This window comes from Ranitomeya imitator, chromosome 1, assembly GCF_032444005.1.
Source record: "Ranitomeya imitator isolate aRanImi1 chromosome 1, aRanImi1.pri, whole genome shotgun sequence".
Taxonomy (NCBI): domain Eukaryota; kingdom Metazoa; phylum Chordata; class Amphibia; order Anura; family Dendrobatidae; genus Ranitomeya; species Ranitomeya imitator.
In genome coordinates this window covers 454,153,544-454,179,662 of record NC_091282.1, presented here as the reverse complement: position 1 = coordinate 454,179,662, position 26,119 = coordinate 454,153,544, and the positions used below count along the sequence as shown (strand labels likewise).

At 41.6% G+C, this 26,119-nt stretch overlaps 1 protein-coding gene across 36 annotated transcripts in view; it reads left to right on the top strand.

The window, feature by feature from the left end:
* The window catches only part of PTPRD (protein tyrosine phosphatase receptor type D), an 878,514-nt gene that overhangs the window by 646,476 nt on the left and 205,919 nt on the right, over positions 1-26,119 (top strand). For 19 of the 36 annotated variants that reach the window (XM_069764541.1, XM_069764792.1, XM_069764809.1 and 16 more), the window contains exons 5-7: positions 19,541-19,729; positions 21,700-21,717; positions 23,294-23,404. In XM_069764541.1, coding sequence (XP_069620642.1) covers positions 19,541-19,729; positions 21,700-21,717; positions 23,294-23,404 — 318 coding nt within the window. The remainder of the gene's footprint in view (positions 1-19,540; positions 19,730-21,699; positions 21,718-23,293; positions 23,405-26,119) is intronic. The other 17 variants (XM_069764828.1, XM_069764762.1, XM_069764753.1 and 14 more) reach the window with 1 other exon arrangement.

Below are 26,119 nucleotides of genomic sequence, written 5' to 3'. Positions count from 1 at the left end.
CCCATTTTTGGAGTTTTGTGTGAAATGATCAATGTTTTGCTTTTTGCTTCATTCTCTTTTGTGTTTTTTCATTTAAGACAAATTAAATATAGATTATAATACCAAAGAATTTGTGATTGCAATCATTTTCAGGAAGAAACTGAGTATTATCTGCCAGAATTGCAGGGGTGTTAATACTTTTGGCCATGACTGTATGTTACTGGTTACTTTTTGTTGGAAAGCTTGACTTTGTTAGAATCTGCACTCTTCATTTCTTTATTCATTTTTAGTTTGTAACCTGCTCCTAGTTTCAGGCGTTTATCTTAAAGATGTGTCCCCTCCAGCAATTCATGCTGGATTTGAGGTCTGTACGTTCAAGGTTCTTTCTTCACTTGCCTTCATGAATCAGCACAGCTTCATTCCTGTAGTGATTTCCTCTTCACGTGCTTTCTTCCATATCTACAGTTTTCTTCATCATCCATCAAAATGTGGATTTATTTCCCCCTCTCCTTTCTCATTATCTGTGTACAACTCACTCTCTCTTCCTGCTGTTATCTCTAACACTGAGGGAAGGTAGGATGAGGACAGGGCAGTCAGAGCCAGAAACCGACCTTTCACAGAATTGAGGGCCTACATACACTGTACAGCAACAAAATGAAACATTTTTCATGAAGACTCTTTAGAAAGTTGCTTAATTTTGCATTTAGTAATTAAATGAGTAGTTAAGGCTACGTTCACATTTGCGTTGTTGGGCGTTGCGTCGACGACGCAACGCACAACGCATGCAAAACGCATGCAAAAACGCATTGTTTTGTGATGCAAGCGTCCATTTTTGGCTTGATTTTGGACGCAAAAAAAATGCAACATGCAGCGTCCTCTGCGCCCTGACGCTTGCGCCAAAAATGACGCATGCGTCACAAAACGCAAGACAACGCATGTCCATGCGCCCCCATGTTAGATATAGGGACGCATGTGTCGCCGCGGCTGCGCCCGACGCAACGCTAATGTGAACGTAGCCTAAAGCATTAGTCCAAAGGTGTACATAGACTTTACCCAGAATACATTGTGCTAAGAATCTTAGTCTCTGTCTCTGACACCACTGCCATTTTCCCCAAATCGAGACATCGTCAGGGGACAGTGATATAAGCAGGGTGAGTGACAGCAGCGCCACCCCAGAGCTTCTGTCACTGCCCTCAAACAAATCATCATCATGGGGCAATAATAGAGGCAGGGTGAGTGGCACCAACACCGCCCCTTGATGATGATTCATTTCAGGGCAGTTAAGGACACTGTGAAGCTGCACTGCTTTCACTTACCTTGTTTCTATCACTGCCCCCTAATAATGTCTCATTTCAGAGAAAATGGTGGCATTGTCAGAAGCAGTGACTTTGACTGTGGAAACTGAAAATGCTCTCACTTCTCCTTCATCGCGGAAAATGATTGAAACTGCAGATAACGAGAAAAAAAACCAGAAATAGGGGTTAGTAGTGTAAGGAGAATGGTAGAAAATGTTATAATAAAGCAAATCATAAACATGGTTAGGGCTTAAAAAGGTTGTCCAGATTGGGCAAGAATGTCTGTAGTCACTATATCTGACTGAAGACTTATGAATTCTCACAGCGCATATTGCACGCACTGTCAAGATTCTCCGCTGCTGTTGGCGACACTGGGTGCAAGCATACGATATGCATGCTCCTGCACACATTCCGACTAGATGAGAGTGGCCTTGCTCAATACCACCGCATTTTTTTTTCATGCTAAAACTGGACAACCCCTTTAAAGTTAGATATTTTTAAAGGGTATTATAGATATCAAACAACCCCTTTTCATAAATAAATAGTGGCTTTACCTTTGCTAGGGGCAACTAAAGATTCAATGTTTGCTAGCTGATAATGTTGAGGAAATGCTCAATTTCCTTGAAAAAAATTCCACTAGAATGGGAAATTAAGGCCAGTTTCAAATGAATGATATTCATGGTCCAACTACCGGGTCACAGGTCTCCTGACCTAAACTCAGCGGCCTCATGTGCCCAGGACAGTCCTAACATTGTCCTAACATACTTCTACCGTAAATTTCGGATGTGTGAAAGCGGTCTATCTGCAGGACTGTACAAGACTGCGGTGTACCTTTCTCACATCCTCCTAGTGATAGAGCCGATCTCAGCTGATGGGTGGGGTGATGCATGTCGTGCCCTAACCAATCGAAAACCCACCCAGGGAGAGATCATCAATACTGTAGAGTATCAGCGCCTTTTTCTACATAGACTGGATCATGAAAACTGACCTGCGTGGGCATACACATGTATGGCTTTTATGAAACCTCAGCTACAGCTGCTGGAAACCCACGTAATATCTGCCGTAGTCTATATTTTACCGCTGCGGCATACAGATATGACAGTAATCAAGGCCCCTTCATTGGTATCCGCACGCATTGCACACTGCTGTTATTTTCTTCTTCAGAATGTATTGATCAAGTCTCGTTTATAATAACATTGTCCTATACTTCAGATAGCTAAGATGGTGTAATCTCAGTGACAGGCAGGGTAATACTCCAAATTATAGTGTTTTGCCTCTGCCTCTCTCCAATGGAACCTACTACTAAGAATAATAGTAGGGTTTTATAGAGAGGCATTCACCGTTTGCTGAGGTTTCTTGGAAAAGACAATAGAATATAAGTGCATGGTGAAATATGTCCTGAAGTCTTCAGAATTGCATTTTATAATATTCTGTATGCACTGAAATATCTGGGGAATATTGAAAAGGCGAATTCACCAACAGTATAGGAACAGAATGTAAGAAATCCTCCTTGTACCATAGATTCTGCTTAGGGTTAACTTTTTATTATGCCTTTTAGTATTAGGCAATAGAAACGATTGTACTTGCTACTGTTTTGGGTTCATGGTAGAGGTCACAGTTATCACCTAAACTGGTTACATAAGAGAAGTGGCATATTTGAATATTTTAACTGTTTCATGGCAACACACTTTCAATAGCTGTTGAACAGAAGCTATTTCAACCCAAAGCTATTCCTCCATAGGGCAGCATATTTGCCTTGTGAGCAAAAGAGCCAGACATTTAAATTCAACATTCCCCCGCCCCCACCAGGCTCTATATGTACATAATCTATAGACAGTGAGCTGCTTATCATAGGAGGGGGGGGCGGAGTCTGACAACAGCTCACAGCTTAATAAATGATACATCGCTGAATTCTGTATTTCAGCACCTTTCTCCTGCTGGCTTCAGATTACATGGCAAAGTCCTGCTGACAGATTTCATTTAAATTGTGAGCCAGAAATCAGTCATTTTTTCACAACTTAGCCTTTCATTATTTTCTACTTAACTAGACAATGTTTTACTATGTCAAGTTACTTGGCGTCATTATAGCGTGGACAGTATGATTGTCGATATTAGGCCGGAGTCACACTACCATACAATATGGCCGAGTGCTATGGGGCAGTTCATATCTGTGATTATTTTCTCATGCCGAATCAGCATGCGAGAACAATCCCAGCATGCTGCAATTGGCACCGACACTCAGCCGAGACTCGGCACACTCGCGCCCATATAAGTCTACGGGTGCGAGTGACACAACGTACATCACTCAGATATCATCCGAGTGCAGTGCGATAGACCCCGATGCCGGCAGCAGAGGAGATGGAGAAATTACTTTCTCCACCTCCTACCCACCTGTGCCAGAGGATGAGCACAGTAGCATGAGACTCAACTCCCACTCGAGCAGGAAACGGGGGTCATTAGCATATCGCATCCCATGCCATACTCTAGTCTGACTCCAGCCTTAAAGGGGTGGTCCAGGAGTAATATTCCTGGAAAAATGCAGCCATGTTTCTTTTTGACACAGGACTTGTCATATTTTTGAAAAAAAAAAAAAAACTTCTATTTTCTCTGCTTTCTTTTAACAATTTTGAGCTTCTTACATTTCAAGGCAAATGCTAATGCATACAGAGATAAAAAAAAATCTAGTTTATGAGATAATCATCCCAGTTACAAATTGTATTGTTCACCTGTTCTTTTTTATGTTGAATTCTGGGATTTATTGCCAAATACCTGACAGCCGCATTGGAAATACGCCACAACTGTCAAGCAAAAGCAGCTACGGCTATTTAAATCTGCTATATTGTGATGTTTCTCATGAAAAATTAATGAATACTATTTACAAAGATTATTTGTGCATAAGAGGAAGGATGGAATTTAATTACCTTTTGAAATAAAATAACGGATATTTCGGAATTTTTTTCCATAAATTATTATGTATTTGTGTTGTAAATATATTTGTGTAAGTAACAGTGCACTTGTTGCTTTAGTTCAATGTATCCTGAGCAAACAGATGCTTAGTATTACCATGTATAAACAGTATAACACCGCACATTTATGCACATATGTATCTACATGTCTGTATGAATGAAGTCGCAAGGAAAATCGCTAGTCTTGACTAGGGGGCATGATGGAGTAAGACTCTTCTGACTCATGAAAAGGTGCACACCTCTTTAAGAATCATGAGTGTCTGACGAACCGCGTGCACCTCGGTGCCCCTGGCATTCCCCAGCCCCACCAAGCTTTGACCACATAGCTTGGAGAAACTGGTGTAAAAATGACAAAAGTAAAAAAAAAATATTGTGCAATTTCAAGATGCACCAAAATTTTGCAGCTTTTCAATACAATTTTTAGCCACAATTCTGTCAAAACTGCTTTGGGGAATGGGGCCTAGGTCTCTGTTAACATCTGTTTATCAAATCAATTTGCTGCAAATCAAATTTACCGTAAGCTGAAATTGAACAAATTCGCAAGTCCCAGCTAATTTGGTCAATTGGTGATTGGATTCACACAAATTAATTAAAAAAAAAGCCCACTTCCTTTTTTGCATTTAGCAAAAAATGCATTAGTCGGAGAAGGCTGACATGACTTCAGATGCAACTCCGTGAGCTTCTCCATAATGCCTTGCAGCTATGCTATCATATTCACCTGGTATAACTCAGCCACTCAGTAGGGACTATCATAGCCTATATAAAATCTGAGGCAGGTAATGCAATAGCCTATTAGGGTGATTTAGGATAGTGGGAAGAGGTAGCCGCTCAGCAATAGAGATGCTATAGGAAGACAAAGCCATTCAAATTTCCTGACATTGTATAATTACAGCACTGAAGAAGATGAAAGAGGAAGTGTTGAATGACATAGATTCAATATATACAGTGGGTACGGAAAATATTCAAACCCCTTTACATTTTTCACTCTTTGTTTCATTGCAGCCATTTCATAAATTCAAAAAAGTTCATTTTTATCATTAATGTACACTCTGCACCCCATCTTGTCTGGAAAAAAAAAACAGAAATGTAGTAATTTTTACAAATTTATTAAAAAAATAAAAACTGAAATATCACATGGTCATAAGTATTTCGACCCTTTGCTCAGTATTGAGTAGAAGCACTCTTTTGAGCTAGTACAGCCATGAGTCTTCTTGGGAATGATTTTTCACGTTTTTCACACCTGGATTTGGGGATCCTCTGCCATTCTTCCCTGCAGATCCTCTCCCATTCCATCAGGTTCAATGGTGAAAGATGGTGGACAGCCATTTTCAGGTCTCTCCAGAGATGCTCAATTGGGTTTAGGTCAGGGCACTGGCTGGGCCAGTCAAGAATGGTCACAGAGTTGTTCTGAAGCCACTCCTTTGTTGTTTTAGCTGTGTGCTTAGGGTCATTGTCTTGTTGGAAGGTGAACCTTCGGCCAAGTGTGAGGTCCAGAGCTCTCTGGAAGAGGTTTTCATCCAGGATATCTCTACACTTGGCTGCATTCATGTTTCCCTCAATGACAACCATTTGCCCTGTCCCTGCAGCTGAAAAAACACCTCCATAGCATGATGCTGCAACCGCCATGTTTTACTGTTGGGATTGTATTGGGCCGGGGATGAGCAGTGCCTGGTTTTCTCCACACATACTGCTTAGAATTATCACCAAAAAGGTCTATCTTCATCTCATCAGACCAGAGAATCTCATTTTTCATAGTCTGGGAGTCCTTCATGTGTTTTTTTAGTAAATTCTATGTGGGATTTCATATGTCTTGCACTGAGGAGAGGCTTCCGTTGGGCCACTCTGCCATGAAGACCCGACTGGTGGAGGGCTGCAGTGATAGTTGACTTTGTGGAACTTTCTCAACTCTCCCTACTGCATCTCTGGAGCCCAGCCACAATAATCTTGGGGTTCTTCTGTTGTGAATTCTGTGGCTGAGTTCACTTCTGTGGTCACAAGTGGTATTGCAGTCTCTGGGCTTCCTCCCTCAGGTGTTTTGGTGAGCTCGTTGGCTGCCTTGCTATTTAGCTCCACCTGAGTCTGTCTTCCTTGCTCCTTGTCAATGTTCCAGTGTTGGATCTGAGCTACTGCATCTTTCCTTGGGCCTGCTGCTCTGCTAGATAAGTGCTTCTAGTTTGTTTTCTGTTTTTTCTGTCCAGCTTGCTATTAACTTTTGCTGGAAGCTCTGAGAAGCAAAGGGTTGCACCGCCGTGCTGTTAGTTCGGCACGGTGGGTCTTTTTGCCCCTTTGCGTGGTTTTCGTTTTAGGGTTTTTTGTAGACTGCATAGTTCTCTTTGCTATCCTCGCTCTGTCTAGAATATCGGGCCTCACTTTGCTGAATCTATTTCATTCCTACGTTTGTCTTTTCATCTTGCTAACAGTCATTATATGTGGGGGGCTGCCTATTCCTTTGGGGTATTTCTCTGAGGTAAGTCAGGCTTGTATTTCTATCTTCAGGCTAGTCAGCTCCTCAGGCAGTGCCGAGTTGCATAGGTAGTGATAGGCGCAATCCACTGCTGCTTATAGTTGTGTGAGGATAGATCAGGTACTGCAGTCTACAGAGATTCCACGTCTCAGAGCTCGTCCTATTGTTTTTGGTTATTGCCAGATCTCTGTATGTGAGCTGATTACTGCACGCTGTGTTGCCTGATTGCTAGCCATAACAGTACAAGGAGCCACACCAATGATTCCCAATAGAGGGAAAAAAGAAATCCTGACATCATTTTTTTTTCTTAGCTCTGTCTTCAGTCTTTTTTTTTCCCCTAGACATTAGAGTGCTTCAGGACACAGCTGTGGACATGGATATTCAGGCTCTGTGCTCCTCAATGGATAATCTCGTTGTAAATGTACAAAAGATTCAAGATACTATTGATCAGAAATCGATGCTAGAACCAAGAATTCCGATTCCTGATTTGTTTTTTGGTGACAGAACTAAGTTCCTGAGCTTCAGAAATAATTGTAAGCTATTTTTGGCCTTGAAACCTCATTCTTCTGGTAATCCTATTCAACAGGTTTTGATTATTATTTCTTTTTTGCGCGGCGACCCACAGGACTGGGCGTTTTCTCTTGCACCAGGAGATTCTGCATTGAGTAATGTTGATGCATTTTTCCAGGCGCTGGGATTGCTTTACGATGAGCCTAATTCAGTGGATCAGGCTGAGAAAAATCTGCTGGCTTTATGCCAGGGTCAGGATGATGTAGAAGTATATTGTCAGAAATTTAGGAAGTGGTCAGTACTCACTCTGTGGAATGAATCTGCACTAGCGGCTTTGTTCAGAAAGGGTCTCTCTGAAGCTCTTAAGGATGTAATGGTGGGATTTCCTATGCCTGCTGGTTTGAATGAGTCTATGTCCTTGGCCATTCAGATCGGTCGTCGCTTGCGCGAGCGTAAATCTGTGCACCATCTGGCGGTATTGTCTGAGAGTAAACCTGAGCCTACGCAGTGCGACAGGACTATGACTAAAGTAGAACGGCAAGAACACAGACGTCTGAACAGACTGTGTTTCTATTGTGGTGATTCTACTCATGCTATTTCTAATTGTCCTAAATGCACTAGGCGGTTCGATAGCTCTGCCGTTATTGGTACTGTACAGTCCAAATTCCTTTTGTCCATTACCTTAATGTGCTCTTTGTCATCGTATTCTGTCATGGCGTTTGTGGATTCAGGCGCTGCCCTGAATCTGATGGATTTGGATTATGCTAAACGTTGTGGATTTTTCTTGGAGCCTTTGCGGTGTCCTATTCCGTTGAGAGGAATTGATGCTACACCTTTGGCCAAGAATAAGCCTCAGTACTGGGCCCAGCTGACCATGTGCATGGCTCCTGCACATCAGGAAGTTATTCGCTTTCTGGTACTGCATAATTTGCATGATGTGGTCGTGTTGGGGTTGCCATGGCTACAAACCCATAATCCAGTATTGGATTGGAACTCTATGTCGGTAACCAGCTGGGGTTGTCAGGGAGTACATGGTGATGTTCCATTTTTGTCTATTTCGTCATCCATTCCTTCTGACATCCCAGAGTTCTTGTCGGACTTTCAGGATGTATTTGAAGAGTCCAAGTCTGATGCCCTACCTCCGCATAGGAATTGTGATTGTGCTATCGATTTGATTCCTGGTAGTAAATTCCCTAAGGGTCGTTTATTTAATTTGTCCGTACCTGAACACACCGCTATGCGCAGTTATGTGAAGGAGTCCCTGGAGAAGGGACATATTCGCCCATCGTCGTCACCATTGGGAGCAGGGTTCTTTTTTGTAGCCAAGAAGGATGGTTCGCTAAGACCGTGTATTGATTACCGCCTTCTTAATAAGATCACTGTTAAGTTTCAGTATCCCTTGCCATTGATTTCTGACTTGTTTGCTCGGATTAAGGGGGCTAGTTGGTTTACTAAGATTGATCTTCGTGGTGCGTATAATCTGGTGAGAATCAGGCAGGGAGATGAATGGAAAACGGCATTTAATACGCCCGAGGGTCATTTTGAGTATCTGGTGATGCCGTTCGGACTTGCCAATGCTCCATCTGTTTTTCAGTCTTTTATGCATGACATTTTCCGTGAGTATCTGGATAAATTCTTGATTGTTTACTTGGATGACATTTTGATCTTCTCAGATGATTGGGAGTCTCATGTGAAGCAAGTCAGAATGGTTTTCCAGGTACTGCGTGCTAATTCCTTGTTCGTGAAGGGATCAAAGTGTCTCTTCGGTGTGCAGAAAGTTTCATTTTTGGGGTTCATCTTTTCCCCTTCTACTATCGAGATGGATCCGGTTAAGGTTCAGGCCATCCAGGATTGGACTCAGCCGACATCTCTAAAAAGTCTGCAGAAATTCCTGGGCTTTGCTAATTTTTATCGTCGCTTCATCTGTAATTTTTCTAGCATTGCCAGACCATTGACCGATTTGACCAAGAAGGGTGCTGATTTGGTTAATTGGTCTTCTGCTGCCGTGGAAGCTTTTCAGGAGTTGAAGCGTCGTTTTTGCTGTGCCCCTGTGTTGTGTCAACCTGATGTTTCTCTTCCGTTCCAGGTCGAGGTTGATGCTTCTGAGATTGGTGCAGGGGCGGTTTTGTCACAGAGAGGTTCTGGTTGCTCAGTGTTCAAACCATGTGCTTTCTTTTCCAGGAAATTTTCTGCTGCTGAGCGTAATTATGATGTGGGCAACCGAGAGTTGCTGGCCATGAAGTGGGCATTCGAGGAGTGGCGTCATTGGCTTGAGGGTGCTAAGCATCGCGTGGTGGTATTGACTGATCATAAGAACCTTACTTATCTTGAGTCTGCCAAGCGCTTGAATCCTAGACAGGCCCGTTGGTCGTTATTTTTTGCTCGTTTTGATTTTGTGATTTCATACCTTCCGGGCTCTAAAAATGTGAAGGCGGATGCTCTGTCTAGGAGTTTTGTGCCCGACTCTCCGGGGTTATCTGAGCCGGCGAGTATCCTCAAGGAAGGAGTCATTGTGTCTGCCATCTCCCCTGATTTGCGGAGAGTGTTGCAGAAATTTCAGGCTAATAAACCTGATCGTTGTCCGGCCGAGAAACTGTTCGTCCCTGATAGGTGGACTAGTAAAGTTATCTCTGAACTTCATTGTTCGGTGCTGGCCGGTCATCCAGGAATCTTTGGTACCAGGGAGTTGGTTGCTAGATCCTTCTGGTGGCCATCTCTGTCACGGGATGTGCGTGCTTTTGTGCAGTCCTGTGGAATTTGTGCTAGGGCTAAGCCCTGCTGTTCACGTGCCAGTGGGTTGCTTTTGCCCTTGCCGGTCCCGAAGAGGCCTTGGACACATATTTCGATGGATTTCATTTCTGACCTTCCCGTTTCTCAAAAAATGTCGGTCATTTGGGTGGTCTGTGATCGCTTTTCTAAAATGGTCCATCTGGTGCCCTTGGTTAAATTGCCTTCCTCCTCTGATTTGGTGCCTTTGTTCTTCCAGCATGTGGTTCGTTTACATGGCATTCCTGAGAATATTGTTTCTGACAGAGGTTCCCAGTTTGTCTCGAGGTTCTGGCGAGCCTTTTGTGGTAGGATGGGCATTGACCTATCTTTCTCCTCGGCCTTCCATCCTCAGACTAATGGCCAGACCGAATGAACCAATCAGACCTTGGAAACATATCTGAGATGTTTTGTTTCCGCTGACCAGGATGATTGGGTGTCATTTTTGCCGTTGGCTGAGTTTGCCCTTAATAATCGGGCCAGCTCGGCTACCTTGGTCTCTCCATTTTTCTGCAATTCTGGGTTCCATCCTCGTTTCTCTTCAGGACAGGTTGAGTCTTCGGACTGTCCTGGTGTGGATTCTGTGGTGGACAGGTTGCAGCAGATCTGGACTCAGGTAGTGGACAATTTGACCTTGTCCCAGGAGAAGGCTCAGCTTTTCGCTAATCGCAGACGCCGTGTGGGACCCCGACTTCGTGTTGGGGATCTGGTTTGGTTATCTTCTCGTCATATTCCTATGAAGGTTTCCTCTCCTAAATTTAAACCTCGTTTTATTGGTCCGTATAGGATTTCTGAGATTCTCAATCCGGTGTCTTTTCGTCTGACCCTCCCAGACTCCTTTTCCATACATAATGTATTCCATAGGTCGTTGTTGAGGAGATACGTGGCACCTATGGTTCCATCTGTGGAGCCTCCTGCCCCTGTTTTGGTGGAGGGGGAATTGGAGTATATTGTGGAGAAGATTTTGGATTCTCGTGTCTCTAGACGGAAACTCCAGTATCTTGTCAAATGGAAGGGTTATGCTCAGGAAGATAATTGCTGGGTTTTTGCCTCTGATGTCCATGCCCCAGATCTTGTTCGTGCCTTTCATGTGGCTCATCCTGGTCGGCCTGGGGGTTCTGGTGAGGGTTCGGTGACCCCTCCTCAAGGGGGGGGGTACTGTTGTGAATTCTGTGGCTGAGTTCACTTCTGTGGTCACAAGTGGTATTGCAGTCTCTGGGCTTCCTCCCTCAGGTGTTTTGGTGAGCTCGTTGGCTGCCTTGCTATTTAGCTCCACCTGAGTCTGTCTTCCTTGCTCCTTGTCAATGTTCCAGTGTTGGATCTGAGCTACTGCATCTTTCCTTGGGCCTGCTGCTCTGCTAGATAAGTGCTTCTAGTTTGTTTTCTGTTTTTTCTGTCCAGCTTGCTATTAACTTTTGCTGGAAGCTCTGAGAAGCAAAGGGTTGCACCGCCGTGCTGTTAGTTCGGCACGGTGGGTCTTTTTGCCCCTTTGCGTGGTTTTCGTTTTAGGGTTTTTTGTAGACTGCATAGTTCTCTTTGCTATCCTCGCTCTGTCTAGAATATCGGGCCTCACTTTGCTGAATCTATTTCATTCCTACGTTTGTCTTTTCATCTTGCTAACAGTCATTATATGTGGGGGGCTGCCTATTCCTTTGGGGTATTTCTCTGAGGTAAGTCAGGCTTGTATTTCTATCTTCAGGCTAGTCAGCTCCTCAGGCAGTGCCGAGTTGCATAGGTAGTGATAGGCGCAATCCACTGCTGCTTATAGTTGTGTGAGGATAGATCAGGTACTGCAGTCTACAGAGATTCCACGTCTCAGAGCTCGTCCTATTGTTTTTGGTTATTGCCAGATCTCTGTATGTGCGCTGATTACTGCACGCTGTGTTGCCTGATTGGCAGCCATAACATTCTTCTTCACCTCTCTCACCAAGGCTCTTCTTCTACGATTGCTTAGTTTGGCTGGACGGCCAGATCTAGGAAGACTTCTGGTGGTTCCAAACTTCTTCCATTTAAGGTTTATGGAGGCCACTGTACTCTTAGGAACCTTGAGTACTGCAGAAATTCTGTGGTAACCTTAACCAGATGTGTACCTTGTCACAATTCTGTCTCTGAGCTCTTTGACCAATTCCTTTGACCTCATGATTCTCATTTCGTCTGAACTGCACTTTGAGCTGAGAGGTCTTATATAGAACTAGATTGTGGCCCGATTCTAATGCATCGGGTATTCTAGAATATGCATGTCCACGTTGTATATTGCACAGCCCACGTAGTATATTGCCCAGCGACGTAGTATATTGCCCAACCTCGTAGTATATTGCCCAGTCACGTACTCTATTGCCCAGCCACGTAATATATTGCCCAGCCACGTAATATATTGCCCAGCCACGTACTATATTGCCCAGTCACGTAGTATATTGCCCAGCCACGTAGTATGTTGCCCAAACACGTAGTATGTTGCCCAGCCACATAGTATATTGCTCAGCCCCGTAGTATATTGCCCAGCCACGTAGTATATTGCCCAGCCACGTAGTATATTGCCCAGTCACGTGTTATATTGCCCAGCGCGCGTAGTATATTGCCCAGCGCGCGTAGTATATTGCATAGCCAGCATAGTATATTGCCCAGCCCGCGTAGTATATTGCCCTGTGCACGCAGTATATTGCACAGCTCTCGTAGTATATAGCAATGTGGGCATCATATCCCTGTTAAAAAAAGAATTAAAATAAAAAATAGTTATATACTCACCTTCCGTTGGCCCCTGGATCCAGAAAGCGTTTACCGACGCTCCTCGCACGCTCCGGTCTCAAGAGTGCATTGCGGTCTCACGAGATGATGACGTAGCGGTCTTGCGAGACCGCTACGTCATCATCTCACGAGATCGGAATGCATGGACCGGTCACCGGAGCGTCTCGAGGAGCCGGAAAGGTGCCGGAAAGTGAGAAATATGATGATTTTTTATTTATTTTATTTTTTTTAACATTAGATCTTTTTACTATTGATGCTGCACAGGCAGCATCAATAGTAAAAAGTTGGTCACACAGGGTTAATAGCAGCATTAATGGAGTGTGTTACACCACGGTGTAACGCGGTCCATTAGTGCTGCCATTAACCCTGTGTGAGCGCTGACTGGAGGGGAGTATGGAGCGGGCACTAACTGCAGGGAGGAAGGAGCGGCCATGTTGCCACCGGACTGCGCTCGTCGCTGATTGGTTGTGGCAATAGTCGTGGACATTTTGCCACGACCAATCAGCGACTTGGATTCCATGACAGACAGGGGCCGCGACCACTGATTATCCGGGACAGAAAGATGGAAGTGACCCTTAGACAATTATATAGTAGAAGGTGTGTGTTTTCCAAATCAAGTCCGATCAGTTTAATTAAACACAGCTGGACTCCAATGAAGCAGTAGAACCATCTCAAGGAGGATCACAAGGAATGGACAGCATGTGACTTAAATATGTGTGTCTGAGCAAAGGGTCTGAATACTTATGACCATGTGATATTTCAGTTTCTTTTTTAGACCAAAATATCTACTTTTCTGTTTTTTTTTTTCAGTCAAGATAGGGTGCAGTGTGTACATTAATGAGAAAAAAATGAACTTTTTTGAATTTATCTTATGGCTGCAATGAAACAAAGAGTGAAATATTTATAGGGGTCTGAATACTTTCTGTACCCACTGTATATGGAGAGAGAAAAAAAAGTAGAAATTCCAATAGCAATGTCAATTTTATTATAATTATCATTATTTATTATTATTATTAATAATAATAATTTTTATAATTTAAATCGCACTATTGATTGTATGGTGCTGTACATGAGAAGGGGTTACATACAAAATACAGATTACTTACAGTAAACGAACAATGATATACTGGTACAGAGGATAGACGACTGTGCCCTTGCGGGCTCACAATCTACAGAATGGTGGGGAGGGATACAGTAGGTTGGGGGGTTGCAGCTGTTCCTGTGTTGGTGAGGCGGTAGCCCGGGAGTGATGAGGAGGCAGCTGGGTCATTGCAGGCTGTAAGCCTTCTTGGTCAAGTTGGTTTTCAAATTCTGTCTGAAGGATCCGAATGTGGTTTGGTAACCAGAAGTGCTGGAGCACAACATTCCAGAGGATGGGGGATATTTGGGAGAAGTCTTTGAGGCGATTGGGTGAGCAACAGATAAGTGTGGAGAAGAGAAGGAGGTCTTGATAGGACATGAGATTGCGTGAGGGATGACATCGGGAGATTAATTCTGAGATATATGGAGGGGACAAGTTATAGATGGCCTTGTAGGTTAGTATTAGTAATTTGAACCGGATACGATGAGGAATTGGGAGCCAGTAAAGAGATTTTCAGAAGAGAGAAGCGTAGCAGTGGCAAGGAGAGAGATGAATTATTCGGGCAGCAGATTTAAAATCAGAATGGAGAGGTGCGAGAGTGTTAGCAGGAGAGGCCACAAAAGAGAATGTTGCAGTAGTCGAAGGCAGGAGAAGATGAGGGCATATATTTTAGGAGATTAGGGGTTGAGGAAAGGATGGAATCTGGAAATATTTTGATCTGGAGGTCACAGGAGGTGGAAAGAGCTTGAATGTGCGGTTTGAAGGACAGGGCAGAGTCAAGGGTTATTCCGACGCAGTGAATTTCTGGTACGGGGGAAAACGTGATGTCATTTATTTTGATACATAGATCAGATAAGGAAGATACGTGAGATGGAGAAAAGATGATGAGTTCAGATTTGTCCACATTGAGTTTGAGGAAGTGAAGGAGAAGAAGGAGAATATGGCTGATACACTCTGGGATTCTGGACAACATAGAAGTGATGTCTGGGACAGAGATGTAGATCTGAGTGTCATCAGCATATAGATGGTACTGGGAGCCTAGAGATTTTGAGTTGTTCCATGCCGTGGGTATAGATTGAGAAGAGTAAGGGTCCTAGGACAGAGCCTTGAGGGACTCCAGCAGAGAGAGGGCGGGATGAGGAGGTAGTGTGGAAGTGTGGGATGCTGAATGTGCATTTGGAAAGGTACGAGGAAATCCAGGCTATGGCGAGGTCTTTGATGCCAAAGAAAGAGAGGATCTGTAGTAGAAGGAAGTGGTCAACTGTGTCAAAAGGCAGAGCACATGTCTAGAATTAGGAGTATAGAGAGTTAGCTTTGGCTGTAAGTAGGTCGTTATTTTGATCAGGGCAGTTTGAGTGGAATGATAGGGACAGAAACCAGATTGTAGATCATCAAATAGCAAGCAAGATGAGTGGTGTGAGGAAAGTTCAACGTTGATATGCTGCTCAAGGAGTTTTAAAGCAAATGTCAGCAGTGACATGGGGCGATAGCTTGACATAGCCGTCTGGTAGAGGGATGGCTTTTTGAGGATAAGCGTGATTGTGGCATGTTTAAAAGCAGAAGGGAGGGTACCAGAAGTTAGTGATAGGTTGAAGAGGTGGGTTAGGGATGGGATAAGTGTTGTGGTGAGGTTGGAAAGGAGATGAGATGGAAGTGTTGAGGTGTGATTTGGAGAGAAGACGATTAAGCTCCCCTTCAGTGATGTTGGAGAGGGAGGTGTTAGGTGTTGAGTTCCCGCCTCTGCACAGGGGGAATCTCGAACCATCTCTGGTCTCCATCTGCGGTCTCCCATTCTTCTCCAGCCACAGTGGAGCCTGCTCAGCGGAGATGTCGGTCCCAGCATCTGGCTCAGGTTGATACTGTGCAACTGGTTACTGCTGCCCTTCCAAGCTCTGCCTTTGTAGCCAGCACTGATCAGCAACGAGCAGGTCTTTCTGGGACTAAGTCCTGCTGTTCCCATACTGAGCATGCCCACGGGATGACCTCCCATTAGAGGTCGGGGGGTCACATGCTCAGGTCCTGTTGCGGCTCCTATTGGACCATCTGGAAGGTCTTGTAGCACTACCGCTATAAAAGGTTTGCATGGCCGCTCGGCCATGCGCTAGTGTATACTTGAAAACGTGTGTGTTGATGTGTGAAAGTCGCTCATTTATCATCCCCTCCCTAGTGTTTGACTGCTCGCATATGGTGGATGTCTAGCGCCCGACAGAGCTATCAGTACTTAACACACGATACAGCATCTTATTGCTGTGACCGCCAGTGTGGCGCTGTGCCCTATTAGAGCTCTTTCCTGACCCAAGTCTGGGTGGTTAGTGGAATCCGCCAGAGCGGCACTGCACGCACTCTTGTGCATTAAAATTATTATTTCTGTTATACTCAGTCACCCCAGTAGAGGAACTCTAATCCTGAGTCTTGAGATAGTTCTGTGACTCCTTGCTTGCGCTCTTTGTGCGGTACCGCGGCCCTGTGACGCAACAGGGCTCGCTTCCTTCATACAGGGTGAAGCTAACCCGTGTGTGTATCCACATTTTACCACCATATAGTCCGTCATTACTCAGCAGCAGGTTCCATCTCTGCACGGTGGACTCCGGGCTGTGAACGCACCTTATACCATCTTTCTAATTATTTGGTGCGTTCCGCTAGCCCTAACAGGAGGTTATGGAGGAAGGGCATTGGTATAGTATACAAAGGTTTTGTAGTGGTTAAACAATAAAAGACTAATTTTGTTTCAACAATCTTGTTTTAGAAGTGTTTGATAAAGTCCTCAGCAGAGATGAAGGAGTGCAGAGGGGGCAGTGGTGGGCATAGGAGGGAGTTAAAAGTGATGAATAACTGTTTGGGGTTGTAGGATAAGGAAGATACGGCTGTTGTGAAGTAGGCCTGTTTAGCAGAATAGGCAGACTTGAATGCGAGTGTTGCTTGTGTGAATGGATTGAAATCATCTTGCGATTATGTCTTCTTCCAACTTCGCTCCGCAATCCCGGACACTTGCTAAAGCTTTTTAGTTAGGTTATTGTGCAAGGGTTCTCTAGTGATTCATTGCACTCTGCAATGCACGAGAGGGGCGAACCCTTCAATAGCTGATGTGAGAGTGGCATTGTAGAAAGCAGTGGCACTCTCTGTATCGTGGAGTGAGGATTTGTATGCCATTGGTAGAATAGTCAGAGAGTGTGTGGGTGTCTACATGTGTGAGGTTTCTGCAGGGGTGCACTAGTTGCTGGACATGTGTGACCAGTGAAGATGACAGAAATGAGAAAGTGAGTAGATGGTGGTCAGATAGAGGAAGAGGGGATGCTGTAAAGTTAGATAGGGAGCAGAGACGGGTGAAGATCAGGTCTGATGTATGTCCGTCTGTTAGGGTGGCTGAGGAGGACCACTGAGTAAGTTCGAAAGATGAAGTAAGAAACAGGAGTTTGGAGGCTGCTGACTGAAAGGTATCAGTAGTATGTTGAAGTCACCCATGATGATAGTGGGAATGTCAGTGAAAGCAAAGTAAAGAAGCCAGGTAAAGAATTGGTCAGTAAAGGCAGTTGCTGGGCCCACAGGTTGGTATATGACAGCCACTTGGAGGTTGGAGGGAGAGTAGATTGATCAATTTAATTGATCATTGATGTATAGCTGGCATCTGTACTGCCACATTTGATATAGAATTACACATTTTTCTCATTCATAATACACTAGAAAGCATAAGCAAGACTGTACAATAGTTTTTGGTGAAAAAAAGTGAAATCAGTGTCAGCCAGTGACTGCTTCAAACCAGTGACTGTACTGAGTTTTTTTTTAACACAAAACAATATACACTAAAGCCTAGATATTTAGCTGTCTACCTTACAAAGTTTGTGTCGCAAATTGATTTTTTTCATGTCCTACTAGTCAGATTTTACACTGCAAATAGGCACCTTGTTGCAGATGCTATCTTTTTGATCATATACCTTTCTAGCATTGTCATTTTGGGGAGGGATTTGGATTACTGTATGTTGAAAATTTAGGAAAAAATGTAGACATTTTAATTTTTGTTGGTTTTTGCTCATGTTCTACTATTTCAGTTTGACAATTCTAGATGCCATACCTATATTGCACCTGGCTGCCACATTTTGTTTTCTGTAAATACACCTAACTGCCTAGCATTTCTTATTACATCCTTTGTGGCATGGGTTTAATAATTGCATTGAAAAGATTGGAAAAAGTGGAAAGAGCATGGGCCCTAATCGCACTGCCCAGAGACCTGTGAGGCGTGCGCAGGCCCTGGTGCACAGAAGCTGGAGCAGGGGAAGTGTCAAGGTGGCCTGGTCAGTGAGTAAGTCTTCATCCCTGCTGGGATGGAGGAGCGTAGACATGAAGGGATGCCAATATTGCAAAAATTATTCAATAATTGGGGACAGGAAGACATCTGTGTACACTATTATGTTGTAGTAGCATACACAGCTTTGTTTTCCTCTGTCCCATATTTGAAATAGAAGATATTAACTTTAAATACAGTAATTATTGAAAATGTGCACTTAAGGATTCATGAAAGAATATATACAGCTATATATTAACCCCTTACCGACCTCCGCCGTATTATTAGTATTAGGTTAGATCCCCTGCTTTGCTGTGGGCTCCGGAGGTGAGCCCACATCAAATCTGGGACATGTCAGCTGTTTTGAACAGCTGACATGTGCCCGCAAGAGCAGTGGGTGAAATCGCGATTCAAAATAGAAGATATTAACTTTAAATACAGTAATTATTGAAAATGTGCACTTAAGGATTCATTAAAGAATATATACAGCTATATATTAACCCCTTACCGACCTCCGCCGTATTATTAGTATTAGGTTAGATCCCCTTCTTTGCTGTGGGCTCCGGAGGTGAGCCCGAATCAAATCTGGGACATGTCAGCTGTTTTGAACAGCTGACATGTGCCCGCAAGAGCAGTGGGTGAAATCGCGATTCACCCAACGCTATTAACTAGTTAAATGCTGCTGTCTAGCGCTGACAGCAGCATTTACTGGTGCTTCCGGCCATCGGGCCGGAAATGAGTGCATCGCCGACCCCCGTCACATGATCGGGGGTCAGCGATGCGTCAGAATAGTAACCCTGCATCAAAGCGCGGTATCTGACCTCGGATGTACTATCCCATCCGAGGTCAGAAAGAGGTTCAAAACGCCAGCTCGGCACGCAAAAAATGAGTCCTCACTTGACCCCAGATCATGAAAAATGGAGACGCTACGGGTATTGGAAAATTGCACAATTTTATTTTTTTTAAGCAAAGTTTGGAATTTTTTTTTGTACCACTTAGATAAAATGTAACCTAGACATGCTTCGTGTCTATGAACTCGTAATGACCCGAAAAAATCAAAATGGCAGGTCAGTTTGAGCATTAAGTGAACCTAGCAAAAAAGCCAAACAAAAAACAAGTGTGGGATTGCAATTTTTTGGCAATTTCATCACACTTGGAATTTTTTCCCCGTTTTCTAGTACACGACAGGCTAAAACCAATGACGTTGTTCAAAAGTGCAACTTGTCCTGCAAAAAAATGCCCTCACATGGCCATATCGATGGAAAAATAAAAAAGTTATGGCTCTGGGAAAGAAGGGAACAAAAAACGAGAATGCAAAAACGGAAAAGGACAAGGTCTTGAAGGGGTTAAACAGTTTATTATTGTAATAGTCTGCATAATATAATATACCAAGCAATCAGAAATACCATGTGTTACAAAATCATGCTAATTTCTAAATCCTATTATAATTTTTAGAGGATCAGATTCCCCGAGGTTTTCCCACTATTGACATGGGCCCCCAATTGAAAGTGGTGGAGCGCACGCGAACAGCCACTATGTTATGTGCAGCCAGTGGAAATCCAGACCCTGAAATATCTTGGTTTAAGGACTACCTACCTGTTGACACAAGCAACAGTAATGGACGCATAAAGCAGCTACGATCAGGTAAGGTGTCACAGGTACTAACCCAAAAAGCTTTTTCTTTCTTTCTCACTTTATTTTTTGCTTTAATTATAGGTAAAGACTTTTCTTCCTACTTCCTTTCTTTCGTCTAATTTGGCGTGTTTTCATGTCTGCGGTGTAGTCATTACCTATTCCAAAGTCTACTTGTGTGCTGGTGTGTGTGTTCCTCAGCTTGTGTTTACTTCTCATTCCCCACTGCTGTGACTGTACCTCAATACCTTTCATTTATTTTATTGCTTTAATGCGCAACTCGAAAGATCCATTCCTATATATTATTTTTTTTTTTGCTTTCTTCTTTGATTTCAACAACCCTTCTTTGACATTATAGTCAAATCAGAAACTGGATGGCTATTTCATAAAAATATATCAGTCAACCAATTTATCTTTCTTATACTAAAATATCCAAACCATAAAAATCCATTGGATTAGTTAGGTGAATTAGTAATGCACTAAAAAGATAAAATGTGGCCATTGGTCCCCAACTAAAAATATAGGAAAAGAAAATAAAACATTATGATTTGATACGTAGGGTAAGGAATTCTGTGCTGATTGCGAGCTTCCCATTTGTGTCCGAATTGTACTTTCCCGGTTCCATTTTGACTCTTGGGTGCATGGCATTCCTCTTTCTTTGCAAACCACTAAGGGCCCCTTATCAGATGAATTCAAAAATGCCATGAAAGTGCACCAAAAAATACCTCTTTAGTCACATAATCAGTGAACCTTTTGGTATAGTATTTGTTACAATTGATGTCTAAGAGAAGATCAAATCCTCAAAAACGCAAGGTACGCTAGCTTTCAAAAGAGCGCCACCAGAATGAAAACATTAAATACAGCAAACAAAAACAGCAATGTGTAGAGAACTTAATATTTTCTTCTGGACTACCAGCAAAGTGTTTGAAAAAACCCTTAAACAATTACCAAAAAAACCTCTAAAGGATGTGTGTAATTCCAGCCTATAGGCAACATATTTATTGTGTAACTGGTGGCAGTACCATTATTACGGTACTTTTCTGGCAACTTTCACAGAAAACAATATTTAAACTTATTTTATGTATGTCTCAACAAATATATATTTTTTTTCTAAAAGATTCAGCACAAACCAAATAAATTATTGGTTCTTGGCTTTCTGAAGCATTGTGTGCTGTTCTAACCGTCTTGTTTAGTGCCTACCTCATTGTTGTCGGCAAAACCTGTGTATAGTGCGTAGTCTAAAATTTTTATTCACCGATTTATAGATCTTTAAAAGTGACAATAGATACAGAATATAATCATTTTTATTTATGCTGTCTTTCTTCTCTCCGTATTTAAATCTACAGAATCCATTGGTAAGTGCTTAGATCTCCAGCGCACTTTTTCCCCCCACAAGTTTCCATTCTTTAACTAGTCCTAGTATTCTGAATACTGCTAAAATGCATGGCATGCATTTTACTACTACCAGCCAGTGTAGTCACGAGACCTTCGTAGTGGTGCACACACCCTCACAAAATAATTGTTGTTGTAGAAAACCTAGTACACACCTATACTCACTCAAGGAAATGTCCTTTAGCGTCACTGATCCTAAAGTAGATGTTGTACCTTGACCTGTGCCACAGTGTTTGTCATCAAATGCCCTTCACAGAGCTCTTAGGTCAAGATGAGCATTACTCCCTAAACTTCTTATTAATAGTACAAACAACCTCTCAAATTTAAAGATACATATTACAATAACTACCCCCCTCCTTATTGATATGTCTGTACTAGTTAGCGGAGTTCAGTGCCATTTTGGGTCCTTGGCTCTTTATCATAATGTGCAGTAGAGCACTTAGGACCTACCACCTTTATTCAATTTATTCCTGTTATCCTTTTCTATCGTGTAAATCTGATTTAACTCTTCTTCCAAATCCTACGCCTCCTTCTTCTGGTACTAATGATTCTTCTTTTTAATCTTATTTGCATTCATATTATCCACCCAGGTGGTACACCAATAAGAGGTAAGACTAAGAACTAAGAGTCACAGAATTACCGTATCTTATTCATTTTTTTCTTTTTCTTTTTGTATTTCCATCATACTTGTATCTGTTTTTTATCATATAAAAAATATCTTTTTTGTATTATTTTACTATTTGATCATGTGTCTTACTCATCTATTTATTTTATTTAACACAACAATTTTAGTTTGTGATATGCTTCAAAGAAAGCATATCAAGGTCTCTTGGCCAAAGCCCAGTCACAGCTTTCCATGTGTCCCTCTTTTTTTCTTCTTCTTTTTCTTCTTCTTTTTTCTTTTTTTTTTTTGTCCGATTGATTGGAGAGAAAAAAAAAATTATTTTTTCTTCCTTAGCTGTTCATGTTCTGGACCTATTCCATTTGGTCTAGGGAACAGTTGAAGACATGCAGATGGCAACCAGGAGGCGACTTTTTTATCTTGTGTTTCAGAGATGTTTTTGGTTTTGGTCTTGTAACTGTTCTTCTATTTTTTCTTCTTTTTTTCAATTTTTTTTCTTGTAGCAAAATTTAAAACCAACTTCATATTTTCCTCTTGCAAATTCACATACTATAATGGTTTTCCCTCTTACTGAAAATTCTTGAATTTCTTCATTGACTTTTTGGATCACCAGTTCTCCAGGCGCTGGAAACATCAGGTTTATAACTTTCTATTTTAGTGATATGTTTATAGTAATGTTTTTCAATATACTGACTCAATGTTTACTACTCTTCTTGTTTTTTTTCTTTTTTTTTTTTTCTTGGGTTTTGTGACACCACACTGCTAATCCCACCTGTGGATTTTGATGGGTGTCTTAGGGGCCTACTGTGGACCTCAAGCAGTGATTGGTTGGCTTCTTCGGGTCTTGGCAGTAGCCATTGTTTTATACATTTTATTTTCTAATTCAACTGCTCTTTGTTTTCCAGCATACATTTCTTATCTTGTAAGTTGTATGAACCTGTCTTTCTTTAGAACCTGCATGTCTTAAATGAAGATCCGTCTCTTGAATTAAATCAAACTATATTTTTATTGATTTGGAAAATTAATGAAAACAAAACATTTTTTTTTCGTTTTTTTTACTTTTTGAACCATGCAGCTTTTTTCTTCCGGCTGCTTAATTTGGCTATCCAAAAATGTAAAATATTTTGGCTTTCCAAAATTTAAATCTTTCTAAACTGTATTACAGTTTGTATTTTTTAACAATGACTTAAGATCATTTAGATAAAAATATTAAATTGAACAATGACAAAATATACAATATTTTGTTATATTCCAAAGCCATACTTCCTTGAAGCAGTTTCACTCATTTCCATTTTAATTAAATTTGAAAATGTATTTCCGTAAATTAAAAAATGCTTGTTCTGTATGTGATTTGTTTTCTTATGTAATAGTAACGATTAATGAAATGAAATGTTTATTTTACCATTGCATTGCTTTTTATCTGTAGCGCTTAACAAGAATCGACGTTGAAAGGACCTTCCCATACAGGGTTTTCTGTGTTACTAATAGAATATTGGGGGCTATCTAGACATAAAAGACCATTATCTGACTTTTTCTTGGCTGTGTATTTTATATCTGGACAGGTGCACTACAAATTGAGCAGAGTGAAGAAGCTGACCAGGGAAAATATGAGTGTGTTGCAACCAACAGTGCTGGGACACGGTATTCGGCTCCGGCAAATCTATATGTAAGAGGTAGGAATGATAAACCCCTGATGTCTACATTCTGTGGGCAACGGGGCTATTATTTTCAGGATGTTCGAAGTTACTGCTATCACAATAAAAAAGTGGACAACAACTGGCTCAATAATTGTGGATAATATAAGACTATTTAGATCATTACCAGAGGGTTGTAAGTATTTTTACACATTAACGTTTTTTTCCTGCAATTAGTTGTGTGCATTGCATTTATTTTTGGGGTGCTCTATTTTTTTTTTAAGTGCCTACTCCTTGGTATTTAGTACTATTAATCCTGAATTTATAGTTTGATGTTCTCCTGAATTGCAGATGACCGTGAAAGCATCACGATGGATACAAATACTGATGTTGCTTTAGCGTTTGTAGTGGATAACCTTCTAACCTTAAACAGCATTACGAGCATAATTGTATATTCATCTCACTTATTTTACTACTCTCCTTTCTTCGTATTTTTGTTTTATTAATTTTACATACTTAATTGTAAATGTTATCCCATCCACTACAGTAATGAACTGACTATGCTCTCCAAAGATAGTCTCTTTTTCTACAAATGTATGAATTTGTATGTTTTATTTTGAGGCTAAGGTTTCACTGATGGCTGGTGTTAACTTCCTTACGTAGCTTCGTATAGAAATCAAAAACCCGCAATTCTAACCTTTCCATGGATGATGAAGGTTGACCTTAATTCTGTGCAGTCAGCTCATTCCTGTAGCGTTAACAGTTTTAGGAACATACCTAGCTAAAACAAATATATTCTTAAACTATTACTTTTTCATGTCTTAAAAAAAAATAAGTTGAATTAATGTAGCACAGAGGTCTTTTGCCGAAACAAATCCTTAAATTAAAAAAATATAATAATAATAAGAAAAAAAAATGGCTAGCTATTGTTTCTAAGCTGGAGAAATGCTAACTTATATATTGAAGATTAGGGAGGTGTCACATGTAAAAGATGTTCAAAAAGCAGTTGAAAGCCTTGATATGGCCTTTTTACTCTCTCTGTGTTTCCCTTGTTTTTCTCCTTTCCTCATTTCATTGTGTTCTGCATCAAACCCCTACATCCCTCAGAGCTGCGAGAAGGTTGGTGTGTTTTTTACTTTTTACCCACCTTACAAAAATATTACTTCAACAATAACAAAGAATACAAATGAAATGAATGTAGCTGCATTGTGATTTTTTTTTTTTAGTTTAGCTTTTTGATACAATTTTTTTCTTACGTTCATTGTAAAGTTTTGGCAATTGATGCTCCAGTTTGGCTTTTTATGCTTGCTGTAACCTAATTGTGATGCATGTGAGAATGATCTTGAGTGCATGGCAACCTTAAATATACTCTTGTTTTATATATTAAATGCCTGCCTGTACTACTTGCGATGCATAGTGATTACCATAATAAATGGCTAATGACATATCGGCTGGATCGGTTGGGCATGGGAATGCATTATATTGTGATGTCTAATTTCGAGCTATACTAGAACTGTATCTTTGCATGTATAGTTTTTGCTTGTTTTATATGTATATAATGTGCTTGCTCTTTTTCCCTACACTCCTGCCTGCCATACCTTCCACAAGACCATCAAACAATTGCCTCTTCGATTATTCACTAATTGTAATTATTATTACAATCACATTACTTAGGCTACATCTACACGTTGTGGCCGCGATGCGTTTTTTGCCACAATCACAATTGATGCGTTTTGTGGACACTACCTAACACATGGCACTAACAAGTTAATTATTTGTAATAGGGAAATGTTCCTGTGGCACTTATTATTATTTCTCACCAAAGTAGAAAAATGCTTGATATGCTCCAAAATAGTGTTGTTTTATTTCTTTGTCCCCATGGCAGATACATCTCCCATTTAGCTAATTTTACAAAGTACAATGGCTTCTTGGGGGGAAGGGAAGAAAAGAAAATCTGTCTAGTATGATATATAGTCTTTTGGGACATGGATAATATTGTTTCTAAAACTTCTGCTGTTTCTAAAACTGAGCATTAAACTAGTAAAAAATAATTTTTGACTGGATAACAGTTGATGGTGTTATATACTGCTTCCATCATTCTAGGTTGTCAACTTATTTTTCTACACTACATGTTGACATTAAAGGAGTTGTGCTTCCTTAAGCTACAAGTCTGCAGTCACTCTATGTGACTGCAGACTCGTGAATCCTAACATCACGCACACTGCAAGGATTCTCCGGTGCCTGAAATGGGTGGTCAAGTGATGGCAATTGTATGATTTGCATATGTCCGGTCACAATCCAACTAGACTGTGTCCGGACTCACTCAATTTACTTGCATTGAGCGAGGCTGCGCCATGTTGTCATCACATGACCGTATGTATGCAAACCACATACATACAGTCATGTACTGACTACATGGACACAACCTCATTGAATACAAGTGAATTAAGCGAGTCTGGACACAGTCTAGTCGGAATGTGACCGGACGTATGCAAATCATACAATTGCCGTCACTTGACCACCCATTTCAGGCTCCGGAGAATCCTTGCAGTGTGCGTGATGTTAGAATTCACAAATCTGCAGTCACATAGAGTGGCATTACATGACAGATGTTAATCTAAAATGTCCAATTTATCCTGTTTCTGTTGTCCTACTGGATCTCAGATGTTCTGTGGCCTGATCTATATTTCTATGTGCTGTTCACTCTGGGAAATGTCCACCAAACGCAGCCTATAAAAATTAAAAACCAATTAA